The following is a 27,229-nucleotide window of genomic DNA, read 5'->3' on the forward strand; positions in this document are numbered from 1 at the left end:
AGGTTCTTCAGATGAAGATGAGGATGAGGATGGAGTCAGTGCTGCAGCTTTCTTGAAGAAGAAATCAGAAGCTCCTCCTGGGGAGAGTCGTAAGTTCCTCAGAAAGATGGAGGTAAGAGCCAACATTAGACTAAGAGGTGATTTCTGCCTGGCAGAGGCCATTCTTAAGTCCCTGGGAAGAAGAAAAGACTCAGAACCTTAGAGTTGAGAAGGGTAGGATTTAGTGAGTCTGGTTTGAGAATAGACTTCCTCTTGTATTAGAGCACTGAGCAAACTGAAATCTAGGCCCAGCTGTTGTCCTGCAGAGCTGTGTGTCCCTGGGTCTTCATGGTCCATTCCACCTTTTTTTTTTTTTTTTGAGACAGGGCCTTGCTTTTTTGTCGTAGCTAGAGTGCATTGGCGTCCTCATAGCTCACTGCAACCTCTAACTCCTGGGCTCAAGTGATCTGCCTCAGCCTCTTGAGTAGCTAACACTACAGGCGGCTGGCACCACACTTGGCTAATTTTTCTATTTTCTGTAGAGATGGGTTCTTACTCTTTTGCTTAGGCAAGTCTTGAACTCCTGAGCCCAGGTAGTCATGCCTCAGCCTTATGGAGTGGGAGGATTATTGGTGTAAACCAGCATGTCCACCCCATTTTGGCTCTTGATAGCTATATTTCATAAATAACCACTTTTGTCCAGCTTCTGAAAAATCCCTGCAACATGTGTCAGCAAGGAGAGCAGAGATAGTCAATTTCCTTATCTTCTTCCTGATTCTTCCCCCCCCCCAACCCCCAAAGGATGAAGATGAGGACTCTGAAGATTCTGAAGATGATGAAGACTGGGACACAGGTTCCACATCTTCTGACTCAGACTCAGAGGAGGAAGAAGGGAAACAAACTGCACTTGCCTCAAGATTCCTTAAAAAGTAAGAAAAGTAGACTCGGTGCCTGTGGCTCAAGTGCCTAAGGCACCAGCCACATACACCCAAGCTGGTAGGTTTGAATCCAGCCCGGGCCCACCAAACAACCATGACGGCTACAACCAAAATAATAGCTGGGCGTTGTGGCAGGCGCCTGTAGTCCCAGCTACTTGGGAGGCAGAGGCAGGAGAATCGCTTGAGTCCAGGAGTTGGAGGTTGCTGTGAGCTGTGATGCCACGGCACTCTACCCAGGGTGACAGCTTGAGGCTCTGTCTCAAAAAAAAAAAAAGGTAAGAAAAATAGTGGGACCTAGGGCTATAGTGGGAAAGGTAGAGGTAGAAAGTCATCAGTTTGGATGTTGTTGTTTCTTTCATGTAGTCATTTTAGTTTGCAGAAACCAACTCTTCCATTTTATAGAGCTATATCTAGAAGGTTGAGTATATTAGTTGGCTACGGTCACAAAGCTAAAGTGTATTGAGGATGGGATTTGAAGGCTCCAGATTCCAAATATTTACCCATGATGTTACCCACTGCCTGGGAACTGGTTGCAAATCTCAACTTTGGCATCTAATAGCCATGTGATAATGGGCAAGCTCCTTACCCTTACTAATCTTTAGTTTTGTCATCTATAAAATGAAGCAGGGACCCTGCCTCCCAGGATAGCTACAAAAATATAGGGAGGCAATATAGGGACGTGGTGAGCCCTCAGTGTTAGTTGCTGCTGTTGTCACCCTTCCTGAGAACCTTCATGAACTTTACTAGGACAGTCACAGCATGGGGAAGGATCTGATCTGGGTTTTGGTTTCCCAGCCCTTTGTCCTTTAGTAGCTATTACCTCACCTTCTTGGTCTCAGTTTCTTCCTTTGAAATAAAGGTGGTAACTGATCCTGTGTACCCATAGGAGTAAAATCTCGAGCCCACTGAAAATATGGCTCTTTTAATATGCAAAACTATTGCTGCTCTTTTTTTTTTTTTTTTTTTTTCTTGGCCGGAGCTGGGTTTGAACCCACCACCTCCGGCATATGGGACCGGCACCCTACTCACTGAGCCACAGGCGCCACCCACTATTGCTGCTCTTTGGATTGCTTTCCTACTTGTAAAAGTTGTATTATGGGGTGGTGCCTGTGGCTCAGTGAGTACGGCGCCAGCCCCATATACCGAGGGTGGCGGGTTCAAACCCGGCCCTGGCCAAATTGCAACAAAAAAATAGCCGGGCGTTGTGGCGGGTGCCTGTAGTCCCAGCTACTTGGGAAGCTGAGGCAAGAGAATTGCCTAAGCCCAGGAGTTGCAGGTTGCTATGAGCTGTGTGATGCCAGGGCACTGTACCCAGGGCGATAAAGTGAGACTCTGTCTCTATCAAAAAAAAAAAAAAAAAGTTGTATTATGCTGCTTCAGAAAGTAGTGTGAGTTTCTCAACACTAAAGAAGTCTAGCTATAGTCTGAAAAATGATTTGGTGGTCACTTTCTTTTTTTTTTTTTTTTTTGATAGAGGGTGGTGGTGATACCGCCACCCTCGGTATATGGGGCCGGCGCCTTACCGACTGAGCCACCCGGTGGTCACTTTCTTGAGAAGCATTTTTCATCGCGTGCTCCAGGGAACACTGCTGGGAAATATGGTATATCATATCTCCTAAGAGGGCTTCAGGCATATGTTATTAGTGCATTGGAGTCCAGAAAGTGGCCACCAAAATAGATAAGCTTAACTTTGTTTTATTAATCATCTCTTAAGCTTACTTGATCGTGAAACTTGTTGTTTAACTTGTTGATGTCTTACAGAACCATCAGTGTTGCTTTTGATTCAGATTTTTTTTTTTTTTTAAGAGAGTTTCACTTTGTCACCCTCGGTAGAGTGCCATGGTATTAGAGCTCACAGCAACCTCCAGCTCTTGGGCTTAGGCAGTTCTCTTGCCTCAGCCTTCTGAGTAGCTGGGACTACAGGCACCCACCACAATGCCCGGCTTTTTTTGTTGTTGTTGCAGTTTGGCTAGGGTTGGGTTTGAACCCCCTACCTTCCATATACGGGACTGGTGCCCTACTCATTGAGCTACAGGAACCACCCTGGTTCAGATCTGGGTTTTACATATTTATCTTTCCGTAATTTGTATTGAGGTCTCCCATTACTTGGGCTGGTGTGTGCAGTGTGTGCTGCACATGTGCGTTGCACAAAGGCTTCCCATCTGGGGGAACAAGTGAGGATTAAAATCAAACTTAGGACATCACAAGAAAAGAAAACTACAGACTAATACCTTTACTGAACATATAGTCTCAGAAATCCTCAAAAAACTGGGCAAGGTGGCTCATGCCTGTGTTCTCATCAACTTTGGAGGCTGAGGTAGGAGGATTGCTTAAAGCAAGGAGTTTGAGACCTGCCTGAGCAACAGAGCGAGACATTGTTTCTTTAAAAAAAAAAAAAAAAAGGAGGACGGCGCCTGTGGGTCAGTGAGTATGGTGCTGGCTCCATATACCAAGGGTGGCAGGTTCAGGCTCTGCCCCAGCCAAACTGCAACAAAAAAATAGCTGGGCATTGTGGCTGGTACCTGTAGTCCCAGCTACTTGGAAGGCTGAGGCAAGAGAATCACCTAAGCCCAAGAGCTGGAGGTTGCTGTGAGCTGTAACGCCATGGCAGTCTACCAAAGGTGACAAAGTGAGACTCTGTCTCTTAACAAAAAAAAAAAAAGGAAAGAGAATTAGCCTGGTGTGGTGGTATGCACCTGTAGTCCCAGGAGGATCACTTGAATCTAGGAGCTATAATCATTTCACTGTACTCCAGCCTGGGCAGTAGAACAACAGAAAATAAAACATAAAAACATGCCTCTGGCCAGATACAGTGGCTCACACCTGTAAAATCCCCAGTACTTGGGAGGCTGAGGTGTGTGGATTGCCTGAGCTCTCAGTTTGAGACCAACCTGAGCAAGAGTGAGACCCTAACTCTAAAAAAATAGCCGGGCACTCTTGGCAGGCACCTGTAGGCCCAGCTACCTGGAAGGCTGAGGCAAGAGAATTGCTTAAGAGTCTGAAATTGCGGGGCAGCGCCTGTGGCTCAAAGGAGTAGGGCGCTGGCCCCATATACCAGAGGTGGCGGGTTCAAACCCAGCCCTGGCCAAAAAAAAAAAAAGAGTCTGAAATTGCTATGAGCTAAGATATCACAGCATTCCACCACTGGTGACCAAATGGGAGTCTGTCTCAAAAAAAAAATGCCTCTGCAAGATTCCTTAATGGTAAAACCTAACTTTACAGATAAATCCTTTGCAAACCTGCAAAATATGATTAAATATAACTAAAAATACCACTAAACTAAAATCTTTTAGTCTAAACTCTGAATTGTCCCCCAAATTCTGAGATAATCAGAGAAACTAATGCTGTTTTAAAAAATCAGTGCTTCAAAAGAATTTAATCTTCATTGGCTTAAAGTTTGACTCCTAGCTCTAAGAGTATTATGTGTGATCCACACCTCAAAATGAACTCTCATCATATAAAATTCTAACTGAAAGACTTGGCTTGACTTCCCCATGACATATTATACCTTGGTATATGTCATACCTTGTTAGAAATTATCAGAAAGCAGGGCGGCGCCTGTGGCTCAAAGGAGTAGGGCGCTGGCCCCATATGCCGGAGGTGGTGGGTTCAAACCCAGCCCTGGCCAAAAACTGCAAAAAAGAAAAATTATCAGAAAGCAAATGTTTATGTTATCAGTTATGTATCCAACAGATGCAAGCTACATTTCTAAAAGGACTTCACTAGAAATACTTCTATTTATATAGTTAAGAGACTAAAAGGTTATTAAGAAATAGCATTAGAAGTCAGGCCTAAAACTACACTGAAAGGGACCACACCTTTTCAACCACAACTACTGATTTAAAGCTACTAGATGTATACCCTTACTTAGGATCCTAACAACTTGGACATGTGGATCCACTAGAACAGTGGTTCTCAACCTTCCTAATGCCGCAATGTATTTTCATTGTTAAAAAGGGGTCACGACCCACAGGTTGAGGACCGCTGCACCAGAGATCCTGAGGGTTATGGGGAGGGGGGCGCAGGTAGACAGCTTCTTTGTAAGATACCACAGGTTAGTCATGACATCAGGTAAAAATAATTTCCTCCACAAAGGGCGGCGCTTGTGGCTCAGTGGGTAGGATGCTGGTCCCGTATACTGAGGGTGGCAGGTTCCAACCTGGTCCTAGCCAAACCACAACAAAAAATAACCGGGCATTGTGGCAGGCGCCTGTAGTCCCAGCTACTCGGGAGGCTGAGGCAAGAGAATCGCCTAAGCCCAGGAATTGGAGGTTGCTGTGAGCTGTGACACCACGGCACTCTACCGAGGGCAATAAAATAAGACTTTGTCTCTAAAAAAAAAAAAAATTTCCTTCCCAAAATCTTCAGCTCAAGATTCATAACTGAGGCCAGGCATGGTGGCTCATGCCTATAATCACAGCACTTTGGGGGACTGAGGTGGGAGGATTGAGGTCACAAGTTTTAGGTTAGAGTGAGTTATGCTCACACCACTGTACTCTAGGCTGGTGATGGAGTGAGACCTTATCTCTTAAAAATTAAAAGTAAAAAAAAAAAAGGGCACCAGCCCCATATACCGGAGGTGGTGGGTTCAAACCCGGCCCAAAAACTGAAGGAAAAAAAAAAAGGGGGCAGCATCTGTGGCTTAAGGAGTAGGGTGCCGGCCGCATATACCAGAGGTGGCAGGTTCCAACCTGGCCCCAGCTAAAAAGTGAAAAAGTTAAAAAAAAACAATAACTGATACAAAAGATTTCCATTTTAATATCGGTATCTTCCTCTTCTTCTACTTTTGTGTTAATCTTTCTTGCTCTTTATTGGTAATTTTTTTCTTTCTTTTCAATGGTTACTTATCCAACTTTAAAAACAAAAATCTTGGTTGTTGGCTCAGCGCCCGTGGCACAGTGGTTACAGCACCAGCCACATACACCGAGGGTGGCGGGTTGGAACTCAGCCCAGGCCAGCTAAACAACTGCAACAAAAAATAGCTGGGAGTAGTGGCTGGTGCCTGTAGTCCCAGCTACTTGAGAGGCTAAGGCAAGAGAATCGCTTAAGCCCATAAGTTGGAGGTTGCTATGAACTGTGATGCCACAGCACTCTACCGAGGGCGACGTAATGAGACTCTGTCTCAAAAAAAAAGTCTTGGTTGTTCACATTTGATTAAGAGTCTAAAATGGGCACTTACCAGAAAGAGTCCAACATATCCTTTTTGACTTTGTAATGAAGAATTTCTACCCCAACTACAATTTCAGAAATAGAAGTGTGGGGCGGCGCCTGTGGCTCAAAGGAGTAGGGCGCTGGCTCCATATGCTGGAGGTGGTGGGTTCAAACCCAGCCCCGGCCAAAAACTGCAAAAAAAAAAAAAGAGGGCAGCGCCTGTGGCTCAGTGAGCAGGGCCCTGGCCCCATATACCGAGGGTGGCGGGTTCAAACCCAGCCCCGGCCAAACTGCAACAAAAAAATAGCCGGGCGTTGTGGCGGGTGCCTGTAGTCCCAGCCGCTTGGGAGGCTGAGGCAGGAGAATCGCCTAAGCCCAGGACTTGGAGCTGTGAGCTGTGTGACGCCACGGCACTCTACCAAGGGCAATAAAGGGAAACTCTGTCTCTACAAAAAAAAAAAAAAAAAAGAAACGTGTGTAATCTCTAATTTATCTCTAATGTAGTCCAAATAGCAAGTCAAAAAACTTAAAATGTTTCAAACTAACGCAAATTCCATAGCTAAACATTAATCCTAAATAAAATTAATTTCAAATACTGGTCAGTCAAGACTAAATCTATACAGTAAACATCTTATTATACTAGGATAAATACTTTGGGAAAGCAAACCAAAATATTTAATCAACTAAGAAACAAGCCACTTGATTAAAGTTCAGTAAGCTGATTCTCCTATATAGGCTTAGCTTGATTAAAAATTAAATAGAACATTGTGGGCGGCGCCTGTGGCTCAGTCGGTAAGGCGCCGGCCCCATATACCGAGGGTGGCAGGTTTAAACCCGGCCCTGGCTAAACTGCAACCAAAAAATAGCTGGGCGTTGTGGCGGGCGCCTGTAGTCCCAGCTACTCAGGAGGCTGAGGCAAGAGAATCGCTTAAGCCCAGGAGTTGGAGGTTGCTGTGAGCTGTGTGATGCCATGGCACTCTACTGAGGGCCATAAAGTGAGACTGTCTCTACAAAAAAAAAAATTAAATAGAACATTGTTTCTACATGTTTCTTACAGTATTTGGGGGGTTTTTTTTGTTTTCTTTTTTTTTTTAAGACTGTGTCTCGGGCGGCGCCTGTGGCTCATAGGGGTAGGGCGCCGGCCCCATATGCTGGAGGTGGCGGGTTCAAACACAGCCCCTGCCAGAAGCTGCAAAAAAAAAAAAAAAATGACAGAGTCTCACTTTTGTAGCCCCTAGTAGAGTGTTTCGGCATCATAGTTCACGGCAATCTCTTAACTCTTGGGGCACAAGTGATTCTCTTGCCTTAGCCTCCTGAGTAGTGGGGACTACAGGTGCCCACCACAATACCCAGCTATTTTTAGAGATGGGGTCTTGCTCTATCTAGCTCAGGCTGGTCTCGAACTCGTGAGCTCAGGCAATCTGCCCACCTCGGCCTATCGAAGTGCTGGGATTACAGGTGTGAGCCACCACTCCCAGCCTTCTTTGTATTTGTGACTGTCTTTTCAATTTCTTCCCAAACCCACTACCTAATATCCAAGTGCTTAAATGTTACCAGACAGCATTATCCCACATTAAAAAGAGGCTGAAGCTCTTGAAAATAACCCCACTATTCTGTGGTTTCCTCCTATCTCCTCCTCTTTCAAGCCTATATAAATCTTGCTTTTGTCTTGATTGGAAATCAATCTAAAAATTATTCTGTCTCCCTAATGGCTAGGCACAGTGACTCAATGTGTATAATCCTAGCACTTTGGGAGGCTGAGGAGGGAGGATTGCTTAAGCCCAGGAGTTTGAGATCAACCTGTGCAACATTGTGAGATCTTATCTCCACAAAAAATGTAAAAAGTTACCCAGGCATAGTTGTGAATGCCTGTACTGCCAGCTACTAGGAAGGTTGAGGGAGGAGGATCACTTGAGCCCAGGAATTTGAGGTTGTGCTAAGCTTGTTGATGCCACTGCAGTCAGTCCAACCTGGGCAACAGAGGTAGACCTTTTCTGGTTTTTTTGTTTGTTTGTTTTTGTTTTTTGAGACAGAGTCTCACTTTGTTGCCCTCTGTAGAGTGCAATGGTGTCATAGGTCACAGCAACCTCAAGTGATTTCTTGCCTCATCCTCCCAAGTAGTTAGACTATATGCGCCCACCACAATACCTGGCTATTTTTAGAAACGGGGTTTTGCTCTGGCTCAGACTGGTTCCAAACCTGTGAGCTCAGGTGATCTACGTGCCTGGGCCTCCTGGAGTGCTGGGATTACAGGCATGAGCCACCACACCCGGTCTTTTTTTTTTTTTTGAGATAGTTTTTGGCGCCCTGACTAGAGTACTGTGGCCTTATAGTTCACAGCAACCTTGCGCTGCAATGATCTTCTTGCCTCAGTTTTTCTATTTTTAGTGGAGGTGGCATCTTGCTATTGCTCAGGCTGGTCTCACCCTCCTGAGCTCAAGTGATCCACCCACCTTGGCCTCCCAGAATGCTAGGATTACAGGTATGAGCCACTGTGCCTGACCCTGTTTTTATTTTTTTGAGACAGTCTCATTCTATCATGCTGGATATAGTGCTATGATGTAATAACTCACAGCAATCTCAAACTCTTGGGTTCAAGTGATCCTCTTGTTTCAGCCTCCCAAGCAGCTTGTAGTACAGGTGCCCACCACAATGCTCAGCTAGTTTTTCCATTTTTAGCAGAGACAGAGACTTGCTCTTGGTTAGGCTGGTTTAGAACTCCTGAGTTGAAGCAATCCACCTGCCTGAGCCCCCAAAGTACTAGGATTATAGGCATGAGCCACCATGCCCAGCTACAAAGTAAAATTTCACAGGTTAAAAAAACTGCGGAGGGTGGCGCCTGTGGCTCAGTGAGTAGGGCACCGGCCCCATATACTGAAGGTGGCGGGTTCAAACCCAGCCCTGGCCGAACTGCAACAAAAAAATAGCCGGGCATTGTGGTGGGCTTCTATAGTCTCAGCTGCTCGGGAGGTTGAGGCAGGAGAATCGCGGAATCCCAAGAGCTGGATTTGCTGTGAGTCCTGTAGCTTCATGGCACTCTACCGAGGGCGGTAGAGTGAGACTCTGTCTCTACAGAAAAAAAAAAAAAGCGGAATTTGAAATAATCTCTGTTATTAGTTTTATGTTTCATTGTATTAGAGTCTGGAGATGGTTTCAGGCAATATCAAGTTGGCTAAGACCATTTTGAGATAGCCAATGATCTTTTCTTTTTTTGTTTTATTTATTTATTTACTTTAGAGACAGACTCTCACTTTATCACCCTTGGTAAAGTGCCATGGCATCACAGTTCACAGCAAACTCCAGCTCTTGGGTTTAGGTGATTCTCTTGACTCAGCCTCCCGAGTAGCTGGGACTATAGGCTCCCGCCACAACACCCAGCTATTTTTTGTTGCAGTTTGGCTGGGGCTGCTTCAAACCTGCCACCGTCAGTACATGGGACCGGCACCCTTACTGAGCCACAGGTGCCGCTGATCTTTTTTTCTTTTTTTTTGTTAAATCATAGCTGTGTACATTATTGAAATCAAGAGGTACAATGTGCTGGTTTCATATACAATCTGAGATATTCTCATCAAACTGTTCAATGTATCTTTTCTTTTTTTGAGATAGAGTCTCAGTATGTCATCCTCAGTAGAGTGCTGTAGCATCACAGCTCACAACAACCTCAAACTTCGGGCTTAAGCGATTCTCTTGCCTCAGCCTCTCAAATAGCTGGGACGGTGTCTGCCCCAACACCTGGTTATTTTCTTGTTGCAGTTGTCTTTGTTGTTTAGCTAGCCCGGGCTGGGCTTGAACCTACCAGCCTCAGTGCATGTGGCTGGCGCCATAACCACTATGCTACAGGAGCTGAGCTCAGTAATCTTATCTTTGTGGGGGCATTTTGTTTTGTGAACATCTTTTTTTTTTATTTTTGTTTGGAGACAGAGCCTCAAACTGTCATCCTGGGTAGTATGCTGTGGCATCATAGCTCACAGCAACCTCCAACTCCTGAGCTTAAGCGATTCTCTTGCCTCAGTCTCCCAAGTAGCTGGGACTAGAGGCGCCGGCTACAACGCCTGGATAGTTCTTGGTTGTGGTTGTTGTTGTTTGGCAGGCCCAGGCTAGATTTGAACCCGCCAGCTCAGGTGTATGTGGCTGGCGCCTTAGCCGCTTGAGCTACAGGCCTCCGAGCCTTTAATTCAGAATTTAGATTAATCAATAATCATAAGAAATTTTGCAAATTTAGGGGGGAAACTGATTAGTAGTTGATGACTGGTAAATAAGTCAAGCTGGACAGAGCAACTAGTGTTAAAGAAGATAGCTAAGTTATTTGTAGAAGGCAGCTGTGGAGTAATATGACAGGTTGTTTCTATGTCTAGAGTAGGCTGCTTAGCACCTTAACCCTAGACCTGGCCCTCTCATTCTCTTCATAAGAGTGTCTTGATGGGAGTAATATGGTGACAGACCTTGGTAAGTAACCCAGAAAATTCAAATGCGTAGTGCTCTTTGCTTTGGTTATGGTTGTGGTTAAGTGCTGTCTAGGTCGTTAAGAGTATAACTTGGACCCAGGGCTTGATGGAGGAAAAGAGGAAGAAGCCTTAGCAGTAAGGAGGGGCTGGTCTTTCACCACCTCCCATGTCTTCTGGCAGGGCTCCTACCACAGAGGAGGACAAGAAGGCAGCAGAGAAGAAACGGGAAGACAAAGCCAAAAAGAAGCATGATAGGAAATCAAAGCGTCTGGATGAAGAGGAGGAGGACAATGAAGGCGGGGAGTGGGAAAGGGTCCGGGGTGGAGTGCCCCTTGTTAAGGTGAGGTTTTAGAGTTGAAATGAACTGGGGAATAGTTTAAGAGGCCATACAGGTGCCTTCTGGTCAGAGTGGAAAAAACTTAAGGAATAGTTTCCTTTTGGTGTGCACATGACTGGATGTATACTGTCCTAGGAAAAGCCAAAAATGTTTGCAAAGGGAACTGAGATCACCCATGCTGTTGTCATCAAGAAACTGAATGAGATCCTACAGGCACGAGGCAAGAAGGGAACTGATCGGTAAGATTCATAGGTCTGGGTTGTGGGATTACAGAGCAGAAGCTCTTTTTCTCTACGGCACATGGTGGAAGTTAGTGGGGAAATGATTCTGTTTGGGGAGGATCTGTGTATGGCTATAGTGAAGGAATAATATATTTGGGACTTACTGGTTTTTCTGCTGTTTACTCTTCTTGTGACCGTAAATCAATTGTTTAACCTTTTGGGACTGTTTTCCCATCTGTAAAATGGGAATAATGCTCCCCTTATTTAGTTATTAGGTGACTGATGAGAATAGTGGTGTGAAGGCATTTTACACCATTCCAGGATTGTCGGCATTATTGCTGTTTCTGTTTGGAATTTATAAAAGAGTAGCAAGTAGACAGGGTTAAGAACAGAGGAGGAGTAATGGGCTGCCTTGCTTGAAGAAGGTATCTTCTATGATAGGATGAGACATTTTTTATTTGCCTCCAAAGTCTCACTGAAATTTCTTCCCTTCAGGGCCTCCCAGATTGAGTTGCTACAACTACTGGTTCAGATTGCTTCTGAAAACAACCTTGGGGAGGGTGTCATTGTCAAGATCAAATTCAATATCATTGCCTCTCTCTATGACTACAACCCCAATCTGGCAACATACATGAAGGTGAGGGCAACGAAGAGAAGCCTCTCAGGGCATAGCTGGTGGGTTAGGGGAACATACCTAGAGTTTTGAAATTCAGGAGCTTTGGAAACAGTCTTGGCAGTTGAGGGCCCCATGAACTGGTGAAGGGGCTCTCAGGAGGCATCCTCTTATTGTGCCCTCACACATCTGACTCTGCAGTCTAATCTCTTGGCAGCCAGAGATGTGGCAGAAATGCCTGGAGTGTATCAATGAACTAATGGACATCCTGTTTGCAAACCCCAACATCTTTGTTGGAGAGAACATTATGGAAGAGAGCGAGAACCTGCAAAATGTTGACCAGGTAAGGGGAAGAATTGGCAGGATAACTGGAAGCATATGTTGTATGCTTTGTAAGCTCATTGGAGACAGAAAGGTTAAGGTTTAGGGCTGATTAAGGTCAGTCCTAAAGGGTGGCACCTGTGGCTCAAGAAATAGGGCTCCAGCCCCATATACCGGAGGTGGTGGGTTCAAACCCAGCCCCAGCCAAAAACTGCAAAAAAAAAAAAAAAAAAATTAGTCCTAAAAGTTGAGCCCAATTCTTGGGCGAATTGATTTCTTTGCCTTCCTCTTTAGCCATTGCGTGTTCGTGGCTGTATCCTAACTCTGGTGGAACGAATGGATGAAGAATTTACTAAAATCATGCAAAATACTGATCCTCACTCCCAAGGTGAGCCTGAGTAAGCGTGAGCTTTGGTGAGAGGAAAAGTATAGGGAATAACACTAATTTTGCAGGCTTGGTGCCCATAGCTCAGTGGTTAGAGTGCCGGCCATATACACTGAGGCTGGAGGGTAAAAAAAAACACTAATTTTGCAGTTTTATAAGAATTATACTAAATGAGAGTGTTTGGAAAGCCAGCCCTTCCTTACCCAGCATTCATCCTGAAGGGTCTGTGAGATACTGATCCTCACTCCCATAGTTTCTGATTCAATAGGTCTGGGTAGGACCTGAGAATTTGCACTTGTAATATGGTCCCAGATGATGTTGATCTAGGGATTATACTTTGGGAACCATTGGGGTAAGAATTCTATTCACATGTCTTGTTTAGCTTGGCTCAGTGGCATTGGGATGGGAATGTTGCAGGATAATTTACTCAGTAAAAAATGTGAATGTGTTGACCAAGTGAAGGGTATAGTGATGAACATAGCTCAAGGAGCTTCCTTTTGGTACTGGAGAAAGACAGTTCAAGTAATAATGGCAAGATAATTAACAAGATAACTAAACAATGTAAGGTGGGAATTAGAAGTTAAAATAGGGCCCTCTGGTAGAAAGTGAGAAGAGGAGTGACTGACTTGGATAATGATTGTTGAAGAGAACTTTATTTATTTATTTATTTTTTTGAGACAGTCTCAAGCTGTCGCCTTGGGTAAAATGTCATGTCACACAGCAACCTCAAACTCTTGGACTTAAGCGATTCTCTTGCCTCGGCCTCCCAAGTAGCCGGGACTACAGGCACCCACCACAATGTCTGGCTATTTCTTTGTTGGAGTTGTCATTGTTGATTTAGCTGGCCTGGGCTGGGTTTGAATCTGCCAGCCTCGGTGTAGGTGGCTGGAACCCTACCCAAAACCCGCCAGGAGAGAGCATTTTTTTTTTTTTTTTGAGACAGAGCCTCAAGCTGTGGCCCTGGGTAGCGTGCTGTGGCAACACAGCTCACAGCAACCTCCAACTCTTGGGCTGAAGAGATTCTTCTGCCTCAGCCACCCAATTAGCCGGGACTACAGGTGCCTGCCACAATGCCCGGCTATTTTGTAGTTTAAGCCATCGTTGTTGTTTGGCCGGCCCAGGCTGGATTTGAACCCGCCAGCTCAGGTGTATGTGGCTGGTGCCTTAGCCACTTGAGCCATAGGCACCCAGCTGAACATTTTTTTTTTTTTTTTGTAGAGACAGAGTGTCACTTGATGCCCTTCGGGTAGAGTGCCATGGCATCACACAGCTCACAGCAACTTCCAACTCCTGGGCTTAAGCGATTCTCTTGCCTCAGCCTCCCGAGCAGCTGGGACGACAGGAGCCCGCCACCATGCCCAGCTATTTTTTGGTTGCAGTTCAGCCGGGGCCGGGTTTGAACCCGCCACCCTCGGTATGTGGGGCCGGCGCCTTACCGACTGAGCCACAGGCGCCACCCAACATTTTTTTTTTTAACTTTTATTTATTTATTTATTTATTTGTTGGCTGGGTGTCTATAGCTCAGTGGTTAGGGCACTGGCCACATGCACTGGGACTACTGGGTTTCAACCCGGCCCAGGCCTGCTAAAACAAACAAAAGCAGCTGGGTGTTGTGGTGGGTGCCTGTAGTCTAGCTACTAGGGAGGCTGAGGCAAGGGAATAGCTTAAGCCAAAGAATATGTGGTTGTGGCTTGGCACCCGTAGCACAGTGGTTACGGTGCTAGCCACATATACCAAAGTTGGCGAGTTCAAACCCAACCCGGGCCAGCTAAAACAACAATGACAACTGAACAATAAATAGCTGGGTGTTGTGGCGGGCACTTGTAGTCCCAGCTACTTGGGAGGCTGAGGTAAGAGAATTGCTTAAGCCCAAGAGCTGTGGAGCCAGCCATAGCACTCTGCTGAAGGTGACATGGTGAGACTGTGTCTCCAAAAAAAGAAGAGTATGCGGTTGCTATGAGTTTTGACGCCACAGCACTCTACTGAGGATGACATAGTGAAACTGTATCTTAATAAAAGACAAAAATAACTTTAAAATTTTTGGTGTCAGGCTAGAGTGCTATGGAGTCAGCCTAGCTCACAGTAACCTCAAAGTCCTGGTTCAAGCGATTCTCTAGCCTCATCCTCCTAAGTAGGTGGGAATATAGGTGCTTGCCTTAACACCTGGCTAATTTTTTATGCTTTTTAGTTGGGGGTGGGGTGGGGTATCTCACTCTTGCTCAGAGTGCTCTAGAATTCCTGAGCTCAAGGGATCCACCTGCTTCAGCCTCCCACAGTGCTAGGATAACAAGCAAGAGCCACCATGCCTGCCCTAAAGAAAGCATCTTTAGGTAGCAGCCATGTGAGATGAGGTACAATGAGGAGGAGTTGATCAAGGAAAGAATTATCAGAAGAGAGCATCTAACTAAAGGAACAAAAAGTGACCCTGGCATGTTCCAGGAATAAAAAGGCCATTGTGGCTTGAGAATAATAAGGCAGGAGGAGGACTGTGGGAGATGAGGCAAGGGTGGGACCTTATAGCCCCTCATGGGCAGTGATGGGTAGTTAGGATTTTTTTCTAAGCTTTGAGATAAGCAGGTTGTAGGTCCTGGGAGAGAATATGTTCAGGGCATAACAAGTAGACTTTTTTGATGGGTGCAGAAAACAAACAGTAACTGGATTGACTGGGATGGAAGTTTTGGGAAAGCCTGGGTACCCAGCTGAGCTCAGAGTGTGTGCTCCCTCTGTCAGAGTATGTGGAACACCTGAAGGATGAGGCACAGGTGTGTGCCATCATTGAGCGAGTACAGCGCTACCTGGAGGAGAAGGGCACCACTGAGGAGATATGTCGCATCTACTTGAGGCGCATCCTCCACACCTACTACAAGTTTGACTACAAAGCGCATCAGCGGCAGCTCACCCCTCCAGAGGGCTCCTCAAAGGTGAGTGTGTGGCAGTCGTCAGAGGGGCAAGAGATGTGTCCCATGTGACTGTCAGGGTTTGAATGCCCATCTCCCATTCTCTAGGGACTTCCTGAGGTAGAGTAAGGAGGAAAACTAGGGATTAGAATGAGGCTGGATAGGGGCCGTGTCTGTTGCTCAGTGAGTAGGGCACCAGCCCTATATACCGAGGGTGGCAGGTTTAAACCTGGCCCTGGCCAAACTGCAACAAAAAAATAGCTAGGCATTGTGGTGGGCACCTGTAGTCCCAGCTAGTAGGGAGGCTGAGGCAAGAGAATTGCCTAAGCCCAGGAGTTGGAGGTTGCTGTGAGCTATAACACCACAGCACTCTACTGAGGGCAGCAAAGTAAGACTCTGTCTCTAAAAAAAAAAAGAACGAGGCTGGATAGAGGCTCATCTTTGGTTACAAAATAGCCTGTGCCATTTAAAGCTTTCTTTGCCAGATCTTGTTCTTGAACACCTTCCTTTTTCTTCCCTAGTCTGAACAAGACCAAGCAGAGAACGAGGGTGAGGACTCAGCTGTGCTGATGGAGAGACTGTGCAAATACATCTATGCCAAGGATCGCACAGACCGGATCCGCACGTGCGCGATCCTCTGCCACATCTACCATCATGCTCTGCACTCCCGCTGGTACCAGGCCCGTGACCTCATGCTCATGAGCCATCTACAAGACAATATCCAGCATGCGGACCCGCCTGTGCAGGTACAATAAAGAGGCCTCTGGCCTTGTTGGTGACAGAGAAGCCAGGCCGCTGTCCTCTGAGGCAAAATGGGTCAACCATAACAGCCACCTGATTGGCTGCACCTGTGGATCAGTGAGTAGTGCAGCAGGTTCGAACTCAGCCCCTGCCAAACTGCAACAAACTTAAGTAGACAATTTGTCTTTCCCAAATGCCAATGTTCTTTGATCCTCTTGCATGTTAACACATATTTTGTACTGTTCCAACGGTATTAAATTTCTCTGGGCAAGAGAGATTTTGGTTCAGTCAGCATTTTTATACCTACTGTATACATGGTTCAGAATGTTTGGAGATTATCTTACTTTGAAAGATCAAACAGGGGCGGCGCCTGTGGCTCAGTCAGTAAAGCGCCGGCCTCATATACCAAGGGTGGCGGGTTCAAACCCGGCCCCGGCCAAACTGCAACGAAAAAATAGCCGGGCGTTGTGGCGGGCGCCTGTAGTCTCAGCTACTCGGGAGGCTGAGGCAAGAGAATCGCTTAAGCCCAGGAGTTGGAGGTTGCTGTGAGCTGTGTGAGGCCACGACACTCTACTGAGGGCCATAAAGTGAGACTCTGTCTCTAAAAAAAAAAAAAAAAGAAAGATCGAACAGATTCATTAAGAATTTGTCCAACTAAGAGGAAAGAAAGGGAGCGGCCCAAATGCAATGCGGTGTATTGGGACATAATAGTGGAACAACTAATTTTGTGTGTGGCGATATCTGAGGATCTTTTCATACAGAGGAAGTAGCAACATGGTATCTGAAAGTGCAGGTCCTATAAATCTGTGTTCAAGACAATGAGGAATATGTACAACTTGTAGTGAATTTGGTGGTGTTTTGTTTGTTTGTTTCATTGATCTTTTTTTTGTTTTGTTTTTTTGCTTTTAGCTTTTTGGGTTTTTTTGAGACAATATCTCAGGTTGTCACCCGGGGAAGAGTACAGTGGCATCATCATATGCAACCTTAGTGCAACCTAAAACTCCTGGGCTTAAGTCATCCTCTACCTCAGTCTAGGTAGCTAGGACTACTGGAATGTACTAGCACATCTGGCCAAGTTTTAAATTTTTTTGGTGTAGGGATGGAGTCTCCCTGTTTTCCAGGCTAATTTTGAACTTTTGGCTTCAAGCAGTCCTCCTGCCTCAACCTCCTAAAGCACTGGGATTGCAGTTTTGAGTCACCATGCCTAGCCTGATTATCTTTATAGTACTGAGTTGAAAGAGTTCTTTATATATTCTAGATGACCAGTCCCGTGTCAGATATGTGTTTGGCAAATATTTTCTTCCAAACTATGGTTTGCCTCTTTTTTTCTTTTTGAGGCAGAGTCTCACTTAGATCTCCTTTGGTAGTGTGCTGTAGCATCATAGCTCACAGCAACCTCAAACTCTTGGATTCCAGCAATCCTCTTGCTTCAGCCACCCAAGTAGCTGGGACTACAGGTGCCTGCCATGACACTCAGCTATTTTTAGAGACAGGGTCTCACTCTGACTCAGGCTGGTTTCGAACGCCTGAGCTCAGGAGATCCACCCACTTCAGCTGCCCAGAGTGCTAGGATAACAGGCATGAGCCACAGTGCCCGGCACTCCTTTTTGTAAGCTTCTATAGGTTTTAATTTTACAGTTAGCCTTATTATTTGTCTTGATTTAATTTTTACATGTGTTATGAAGTTGGGCTCAGAGTTTTTTTTCTTCCACATGAATACCTAGTTGTGCCAGTATAATTTTTAGGAAATACTTTCTCTCATTCCGTTGCTTTCGTACTTTTCTGGCAAACTACATGAAAAAACCATATGAGCCTATAATGCTGAGTGTATTTCAGTGTTCTCCAGTTCCATTCATTCATCTCTTTGTCTATCCCTATGCCAGTCTTACAATCTTGATTACTGTGCCTTTATAATAAGTCTTGAAGTTAGGTAGTATGTGTCCTCTAACTTTATTCATTTTTGAGATTCCTTTCTTTTTCCCAAGTTGGTTTTAATTTCATTAATTTTTGTCTGCAATATTTTCTAGTTTTCAATGTAGGAAATTACTCCTGAATGTTTTACAATTAAAATTTTTTTATGCTGGGGTGGTGCCTGTGGCTCAAAGGAGTGGGGCACCGATCCCATATGCCAGAGGTGGTGGGTTCAAATCCAGCCCCAGCCAAAAACTGCAAAAAAAAAAAAAAAAATTTATGCTATTGTAAATGTACTAGTTTTTAAGTTTTCATTCTCTTTTTTTAGAGACAGAGTTTCACTTTGCCACCCTGGGTAGAGCGCTGTGGCATCACAGCTCACAGCAACCTCCAGCTCTTGGGCTTAGGCAATTCTCTTGCCTCAGCCTCCCAAGTAGCTGGGACTACAGGCACCTGCCATAACACCTGGCTATTTTTTGTTGTTGCAATTTGGCCAGGGCCGGGTTTGAACCCCCCACCCTCGGTATATGGGGCCGGCGCCCTACCCACTGAGCTGTAGGCACCACCCTAAGTTTTCATTTTATTTATTTATTTATTTTTTAACTTTTCTTTTTTTGCAGTTTTTGGCCGGGGCTGGGTTTGAACCTGCCACCTCCGGCATATGGGGCTGGTGCCTACTCCTTTGAGCCACAGGCACCTCCTAAGTTTTCATTTTTTAACTGTTAACTCCCAATATATAAAAATGCAGTTATTTTTGTATGTTGGCTTTGTATCTTCAGTTATTATTTCTAGTTATTTTATAGATTCCTTTGGATCTCCTACTTAAATCATTGAGTTATCTGCATTTTGCAACAGTTTCATTACTATTTTGATCTTTATTTCTCTTTCTTGCTATATTGTAATAATTGAGATCTCCCAAGGTAGCTGAATAGAAGCAGTGAGAACATATGTCTTTCCTTGTTCATCTTCCCCGCTTTCCAGGGAAGCAGTGAACATTTTACCTCTTAAGTATGAGATCAGATAATTAAGTTTGCAAACTCATCCTAGAAAAAGTGCTGTGCATACCTTGTTGAGTCTTGCTATGGTCACCTTCAAAGTAGTTTCCTTGGGAAGCCGTGTACTGGTTCCAGTACTTAGTCTACCTTTATAGCACTTTTTCTAGGATGAGTTTTTAAACTTAGTTTCCAAACTCTTACAGTAACAGCTCTGATAGCCATTCAGCTTTGAAGGGTGGACTAGGTGCTGATGTCAATACATAGCTGCATAAGGGGGACACTTTGAAGGTGACTATAATGATATTCAGCAATGAGGTTATGTAGCACATTTTCTAGGATGAGTTTATGATCTTAACTGTGCAACCTTATATGATGTGAGCTGTAGTTTTTTGTTTTTTGTTTTTTTAGAGACAGAGTCTCACTTCATCACCCTTGGTAGAGTGCTGTGACATCACAGCTCACAGCAACCTCCATCCAGCTCTTGTGTTTAGGCGATTCTCCTGCCTCAGCCTCCTGAGCAGCCAGGACCACAGGCGCCCACCACAACGCCCCACCATCTTTTATTGCAGTTTGGCTGGGGTCAGGTCTGAACCCGCCACCCTCAGTATATGGGGCTGGCATGCCACTCACTGAGCCACAGGTGCCGCACTGTAGTTTGTTTTTTTTTTTGAGACAGAATCTCATTATATTGCCCTTGGTAGAGTGCCTTGGCATCACAGTTCACAACAACCTCAAACTCTTGGGCTTAAGTGATTCTCTTGCCTCAGCCCCTCAAGTAGCTGGGACTACAGGTACCCGCCACAATGCCCAGTTATTTCCTTTTATTTTTTATTTTTGGTTATTGTTGTTCAGTAGGCCGTGGCTGGGTTCAAACCTACCAGCCTGGTGCATGTGGTTGGCACCCTAACCACTGACCTATGTGTGCCGAGCCTGAGCTGTAGACTTTTTGTAGATACCCTTTCTTCAGATTGTGAAAGTTCTCTTCTGATCATGGTTGGTCGAGAATTTTTGTCTTAAATCTTGAGTTTTCTCATGCTATTTCTATATCTATCGAAATGATACAGTTATTTCTCCTTCATTCTGTTCAGTAATATTTATACTAACCTTTTGTTACTAAAATATGTCCTATTTGGTCATAAATATCATCTTTTTATTTATTTATTTTTATTTTTTTGGAGACAGAGCCCGAAGCTATCCCCCTGGGTAGAGTGCTGTAGCATCACAGCTCAAGCAACCTCCAACTCCTGGGTTCAAGCGATTCTCTGCTTCCGCCTCCCAAGTAGCTGGGACTATAGGTGCCCGGCTATTTTTTTGGTTGCAGCCGTCATTGTTGTCTGGCAGGCCCTGGCTGGATTCGAACCCACCAGTTCAGGTGTATGTGGCTGGCGCCCTAGCCACTTGAGCCACAGGCGCTGAGCCTTTATTTATTTTTTTTTTGAGACAGCGTGTCAAGCTGTCGCCCTGGGTAGAGTGCTGTGGTGTCACAGCTCACAGCAACCTCAAACTCTTGGGCTTAAGCGATTCTCTTGCTTCAGCTTCCCAAGTAGCTGGGACTGTAGAAGGCTTTTTGTACCTCTGCTCAGACTGTCTTACTTTGATCTTTGTATTTTTGCTGTTGTTGTTAATAAAGACTTAGTATTTCCGTCTCAAATTTATACTACTTACAGTCTCCCCTCCCCCCCCTTTTTTTGAGAAAGTCTCACTTTGTCACCCTCAGTAGAGTTCTCTGGCGTCACAGCTCACAGCAACCTCCAATTCCTGGGCTTAGGTCATTATCTTGCCTCAGCCTCCCAAGTAGCTGGGACCACAGGCACCCGCCACAATGCCCAGCTATTTTTTTATTGTTGCAGTTTGGCCAGGATCGGATTCGAACCCGCCACCCTCATTATATTGGGCCAGCACCCTACCCACTGAGCCATAGGCGCTGCCCCTACTTTCCCTTTTTTAAGAATGTTATTCTCCCAGATACTTGGATGACTTGCTCTCTCTTTTTCTTTAGGTCTTTATTCAAATGTTCCCTTCAAAATGAGGCCTTCCCTAGTTTGTATAAAGTTGCAAGTCACCACCACAACACATGGTTCCTCTCTGTCTCCCTCCCCTATTTTTCTCCTTCATGTGAATCACTATCTGCATATTGTGCTTAATTTGTTTTCCATAGCCCACCCGTGGAACTGAAGCTTCTTGGAAAGCAGGGACTTGTCTGTTTTGTTCTCTGTCCCAGCACATAGCCTCATGCTCAGCATGTCGTATGTGCTTGAAGTATATTTATTGAATATGAATGACTTGCCAGATCTGAGTTCATTACCTTTTGCCCCCAGATCCTATACAACCGCACCATGGTGCAGCTAGGCATCTGTGCCTTCCGCCAAGGCCTGACTAAGGATGCGCACAATGCTCTGCTGGATATCCAGTCGAGTGGCCGGGCCAAGGAACTTCTGGGCCAGGGTCTGCTGCTGCGCAGCCTGCAGGAACGCAACCAGGAGCAAGAGAAGGTGGAACGGCGCCGACAGGTACCCTTCCACCTGCACATCAACCTGGAGCTGCTGGAGTGTGTCTATCTGGTGTCGGCCATGCTCCTGGAGATCCCCTACATGGCTGCCCATGAGAGCGATGCCCGCCGACGCATGATCAGCAAGCAGTTCCATCACCAGCTGCGGGTGGGCGAACGACAACCCTTGCTGGGTGAGTGTGGGGCTCCATAATGCTGCAAACTTGCTTTGCTTCTTGATTGCATTTAAGGATTAAGAGAAATTAAAGGGAATAGCTCTCTCACTAGATGATTCTATTTGATTTAATGATACCTTCTCTGCCTGGTACTGTTCTAAGTGTTTCATAAATAGTAATTTACTTGACATACATTAGTGATTATCCTATGGTGTAGATAACTATTAATACTCTCTTTTTCCTGATGAAGAAACTGAGGCACTGAGAAGTTAAGTGACTTGCCCAGGTATAATATGGCTGATAGCACTTATGTGCTTCCAACCTTTCTTTCCTATTCCTCCCCTTTATCCACTTTATATTCCAGCCAAACCAGCTCTAATAGAGTCCTGTCATTCACAAATCTGATATTGGCTCCTTTGATCACTTAAGGCCTGATAATGCAGGGGTTGTGCAGTTGTGATTCACTGGGAAAGGAATTTGAATTATCCCCTTCTTGTGAGACTGGTGCATGGAAGGACTTCATAAGCTGAGCTTATTATCCACAGCTGCGTCCCCTTACAGATTTGTCCTCCCTGTATGGGACAGTGGGACAAATGGGATGTTGATCATGTATATCATGTTGTCATGCTAAAGTGCAGGTGACTCTTAGGCAAATTTGTTTGGCTTACATAGTAGTATTTTATTTAGTGGAGAAATTTCCAGTGAAGGGCAGCGCCTGTGGCTCAGTGGGTAGGGCACCGATCCCATATACCGAGGGTGGTGGGTTCATACCCGGCCCTGGCTAAACTGCAACAACAACAAAAACATAGCTGGACGTTGTGGTGAGCGCCTGTAGTCCCAGCTGCTCGGGAGGCCGAGGCAAGAGAATCACCTAAGCCCAGGAGTTGGAGGTTGCTATGAGCTGTATGATGCCACAGCACTCTACTGAGGGCAATAAAGTGAGACTCTGTCTCTACAAAAAAAAAAAAGAAAGAAAGAAATTTCCAGTGAAAATCTGAATTTCCCTATGTCTTAGAATTTTGGTGGATCTGGCACCCCTGAGCCTGCCTCCCTCAGAGTTAGCTTAGGCTGAGGTGAAGTAGCAGCTTCTGGCTCTTTCTGCAGTGGGGCCAAAAGGCAGTTTCTTTTGTCCTATACTTTTGTTTGGTTTATAGAGAAATATTCTTTGAGCCTCTAACTTTGCCTCTTTTAAAAGTTTAAAGTGGGCAGCGCCTGTGGCTCAGTGAGTAGGCGCCAGCCCCATATACCGAGGGTGGTGGGTTTGAACGCAGCCTCGGCCAAACTGCAACAAAAAATAGCTGGGCGTTGTGGCGGGCGCCTGTACTCAGGAGGCTGAGGCTAGAGAATCGCCTAAGCCGAAGAGCTGGAGGTTGCTGTGAGCAGTGATGCCATGGCACTCTGCCAACGGCAACAAAGTGAGATTCTGTCTCTGCAAAAATAAATGAATAAAATAAAAGTTTAAACTGGGGGCTATTCTAAGAGGGTTGTGTGCTTTTCCTTAAACTTTACCCTGTTCATACATTTCTGTTTGGGCCGGATCCGTGTGCACATTGAGCTTTCTGTGCCTGTTCTACGGTATGCTGTATTCCTGCTCCTCTACACCTGCCACCCATTTCCAGCCTTAGAGCTTTTGTACTTTCTCTACTCTGAATTCCAGTTACTCTGGTTTGCCATGTCTTAACGTTCCTGGCTTAACTCTCAGGATAGTATTTGGGGGCCTAAGTTTGTAATCTGCATGTAAAACCTATAATTTTAGAAAGATACATTATACTGTGACTAAATTTTTTTTTTTTTTTTTAGTTTTTTTTTCTTACTGTGTTAAGACATTTACATTCTATATTTACTAAGTTTCACATATGACTAAATTTTTTAAGGAAAAGAAGTGAGCCACTCTGAAGAATTAACAGCGAAAGCATGAATAAGATTTGGTAAATGCTGTTCAAATTTAGATGGTAAAGGGGTTTTTGGGTGTCAAGGAACTTTATGAGAATCTGATGAGTGCTATGAACCCCTTTACTATGAAGATATACGTGACAATTGGTCAACATTTTAAAGGATTCACCAGTCCCCTGAAGTGAACTGATTGAGTTCAAACCTAAGTAAAATTATTCAGCTATTAAGTGATTGGTATAGTCATATGGTTGTTTAGTAGGGAGATGGGAGAATCTCAATCTAGGTGTTTGGTCCTCTGGCCTCTGGTCTTCCTGAAACAGTGCTAATGTTCCTAGGCTCTAGGATTTCCCTAGGCTCTGCCTCATTTCCAACCTTTCAGGTCCCCCTGAGTCAATGAGGGAACATGTGGTTGCTGCCTCCAAGGCCATGAAGATGGGTGACTGGAAGACCTGTCACAGTTTTATCATCAATGAGAAAATGAATGGGAAAGTGTGGGACCTTTTCCCCGAGGCTGACAAAGTCCGCACCATGCTGGTTAGGTGAGCAGAGAGGAAGGCCATGGTGGGTAGAGGAAAAGAAGACTATTTTTTCTCCTTCCCTGCGGACCTCCCTCTCTCCTTCCTTCTTCTCACAGGAAAATCCAGGAAGAGTCACTGAGGACCTACCTCTTCACCTACAGCAGTGTCTATGACTCCATCAGGTAGAATGGGCTTTGAGAACACAGAGGGGCCCCAGCTTTGTGGTCAAGAGTTCTAACTGTCCCCTGCTCTCTTTCTCCAGCATGGAGACACTGTCGGACATGTTTGAGCTGGATCTGCCCACTGTGCATTCAATCATCAGCAAGATGATCATTAATGAGGAGTTGATGGTAAGGGCTGGGTTGTAAATGGGTGAGTAGAGTCATGGAGAGATTGGAATGGAGGGGTCGGATCTATGTCATGTCACTTCCCTTGCTTTGCTCCTGTCAGGCCTCCCTGGACCAGCCAACACAGACAGTGGTCATGCACCGAACTGAACCCACTGCCCAGCAGAACCTGGCTCTGCAGCTGGCTGAGAAGCTGGGCAGCCTGGTGGAGAATAATGAGCGGGTGTTTGACCACAAGCAGGGCACCTATGGCAGCTACTTCCGTGGTAAGTGGGTCCATATGTTCATTCTCCCAGGATCCTGCCCTCCCCACCACCACCCCACCCCGGCTGTTTTTTCCTTTGCACTCAGTCCTCCCCTTTTCTCCTGCAGACCAGAAGGATGGCTACCGAAAAAATGAGGGCTACATGCGCCGGGGTGGCTACCGCCAGCAGCAGTCTCAGACAGCCTACTGAACTCTCTCCACTTTTGTCCCTGTGGCCTAGACCACTTAACCTTTAAGTCTAAAACTACACCCTAGTCATTAAAGGTCTATTTAAAGTTGTTTTGGCTCCTGATTACATGTTATCAAAAGTTTGTTAGATCCATTCATTTGGTGATTTATGTTTCTGAGCTTCTACTACATGATAGACATATTTGGGAACTAGAGATGAATTGTATACGTCTCTGACATCAAAAAGCTTAACTCTTTGATGTTTAACAGAAAATTGTGATGAGTTATAATTGGTATGAGAAAAGGTGGTGAAAATACTGAACAGATGTGATTTGGGGGATGTCATATCAGGGTAGACACAATGGAGTAGTGATGAATGGTTGGACCAGACAGGGAGAAAGGAGTCTAGACCATGTGGAGTGTGGTCTGTGGATCCTGTTACCTGCTTTCAACAAGTTAGGTACCATAATTAAGAAGCAGCATTGAGGGCGGCGCCTGTGGCTCAGTCGGTAAGGCGCCGGCCCCATATACCCAGGGTGGCGGGTTCAAACCCAGCCCCGGCCAAACTGCAACCAAAAAATAGCCGGGCATTGTGGTGGGTGCCTGTAGTCCCAGCTACTTGGGAGGCTGAGGCAAGAGAATCGCTTAAGCCCAGGAGTTGGAGGTTGCTGTGAGCTGTGTGATGCCATGGCACTGTACTGAGGGCCATAAAGTGAGACTCTGTCTCTACAAAAAAAAAAAAAAAAGCAGCAGCATTGAGGTGAGTTTGTTTTTTTTTTTTTTTTTTTTTTTTAAGAGGCAGCTTCTTGCTGTGTTGCCCAGGCTAGACTCCCAGCTTTTGAATTCAAGCGACCTTCCTGCCTCAGCCTCCTGAGTACTGACGATTAAGGTGTGTACCACCATCCCGTAACCTAGAATGGCAGTTTTATGTTTTTTTTTTTGGCCGGGGCTGGGTTTGAACCCGCCACCTCCGGCATATGGGACCGGCGCCCTACCCCTTGAGCCATAGGCGCCACCCCTAGAATGGCAGTTTTAAAAAAGATGATTCTTTACCACATTTGAGAAGAATTCATGTAGGAAAAGGAAAAAGCAAGTGGAAAGGATTAGAGAAGTAAAGAGAAGTGTGTTAAGTGTAGAGTATATGTGGAGTAAGTGCAGGAGATAGGCTAGAGGCTCAGCCTGGGGCCATCTCATGAAGGCTTTAAATTCTTGGAACTTAACAGAATAACATGACAGGGTCAAATTTTAAGAAAGATAATGAAGCAGCATTATAGAGTATGAAATTGGAGGCAGAGAGCCAAAGTAAAAAGCAAAAACCATCTATAGTCAGAGTAATTGAGACCAGAGATGGGAAGAGTATTGAAGTATGAAACAACTATGGGGTTTTTGTGACCCATTGGATCTGGGAGTGGAAGGAGTAAAGAATGCCAGGTTCTCTTGACTGGAAGATAAACTGATAGCAGAACTGGATAAAGATGGATAAAGAGAAAAAAAAATAGATGGAATATTCTTTGTGTTCAGGTATGTAAGAACAGTACATATGCAGGGTAGACTGATAATGAAGTTGAAGATAAGAATTTGTGACTGCTACTCGGTAGGCTGAGGCAAGAGAATCGCCTAAGCCCAGGAGTTGGAGGTTGCTGTGAGCTGTGTGACGCCACGGCACTCTACCGAGGGTGACAAAGTAAAACTCTGTCTCTTAAAAAAAAAAAAGAATTTGTGATTTGTACTAATTAGACGACAGGCTAAGCTGCTGTAACAAAGAGACCCTACAACAGTCATTCAAACAAAATACTTTAGACTGGGCACAGTGGCCCTTGCATGCCTGTTAGGAGGATTATTTGAATTTAGGAGTTACAAGTCTGAGCAAGAGCAAGACCCCCGTCTCTACTAAAAATAGAAAAAATTAGCCAGGTATTGTGGTACAATGATACTGTAGCCTAGTTACTTGAGAGGCAGAGGTAGGAGTTTGAGGTTGCTACATCCTGGGACAAGAGAGAGACTGTCTCCAAAAGTATTTCTCATGTGACATTTCAGAGGCAGGTGTGGGATTAGACAACTCTGTTCCACAAACTCATCTTGGGACCCAGGGTCCTACTGTCTTCTTGCTCCCCCATCCCTGAGATAGTCATCTTTTATGTGGTTAAACCCAGCTCCCCAGCCCCAGTGGCCTTGTTCGAGACCATAGGAAGGGGAAAAAGAAGTAGAGGGCCTGGAAATTGCACTGATTCCATCAGCCAGAACTTAGTCTCACATTCTTACCACTCTGCAGAGGACACAAATGTCTCTAGCTAACATTCAGACTTGGGGCATTTTATTATGAAAAGAAGGGAAAGGGCACAATTTAGTCTCACATTCTTACCACTCTGCAGAGGACACAAATGTCTCTAGCTAACATTCAGACTTGGGGCATTTTATTATGAAAAGAAGGGAAAGGGCA

At 45.2% G+C, this 27,229-nt stretch overlaps 1 protein-coding gene across 2 annotated transcripts in view; it reads left to right on the forward strand.

The window, feature by feature from the left end:
• The window catches only part of LOC128562243 (eukaryotic translation initiation factor 3 subunit C), a 29,149-nt gene extending 4,250 nt beyond the window's left edge, over positions 1-24,899 (forward strand). For both annotated transcript variants that reach the window (XM_053557006.1, XM_053557005.1), the window contains exons 7-21: positions 3-112; positions 781-908; positions 10,694-10,853; positions 10,986-11,089; positions 11,567-11,708; positions 11,902-12,027; positions 12,300-12,393; positions 15,121-15,311; positions 15,809-16,033; positions 21,253-21,616; positions 23,871-24,030; positions 24,126-24,191; positions 24,272-24,359; positions 24,460-24,622; positions 24,729-24,899. In XM_053557006.1, the coding sequence (XP_053412981.1) occupies positions 3-112; positions 781-908; positions 10,694-10,853; positions 10,986-11,089; positions 11,567-11,708; positions 11,902-12,027; positions 12,300-12,393; positions 15,121-15,311; positions 15,809-16,033; positions 21,253-21,616; positions 23,871-24,030; positions 24,126-24,191; positions 24,272-24,359; positions 24,460-24,622; positions 24,729-24,811 (2,204 nt within the window). In that variant the 3' untranslated portion in view covers positions 24,812-24,899. The remainder of the gene's footprint in view (positions 1-2; positions 113-780; positions 909-10,693; positions 10,854-10,985; positions 11,090-11,566; positions 11,709-11,901; positions 12,028-12,299; positions 12,394-15,120; positions 15,312-15,808; positions 16,034-21,252; positions 21,617-23,870; positions 24,031-24,125; positions 24,192-24,271; positions 24,360-24,459; positions 24,623-24,728) is intronic.
• Positions 24,900-27,229: the final 2,330 nt, after the last annotated feature.

This window comes from Nycticebus coucang, chromosome 12 (assembly GCF_027406575.1).
Source record: "Nycticebus coucang isolate mNycCou1 chromosome 12, mNycCou1.pri, whole genome shotgun sequence".
Lineage (NCBI taxonomy): Eukaryota > Metazoa > Chordata > Mammalia > Primates > Lorisidae > Nycticebus > Nycticebus coucang.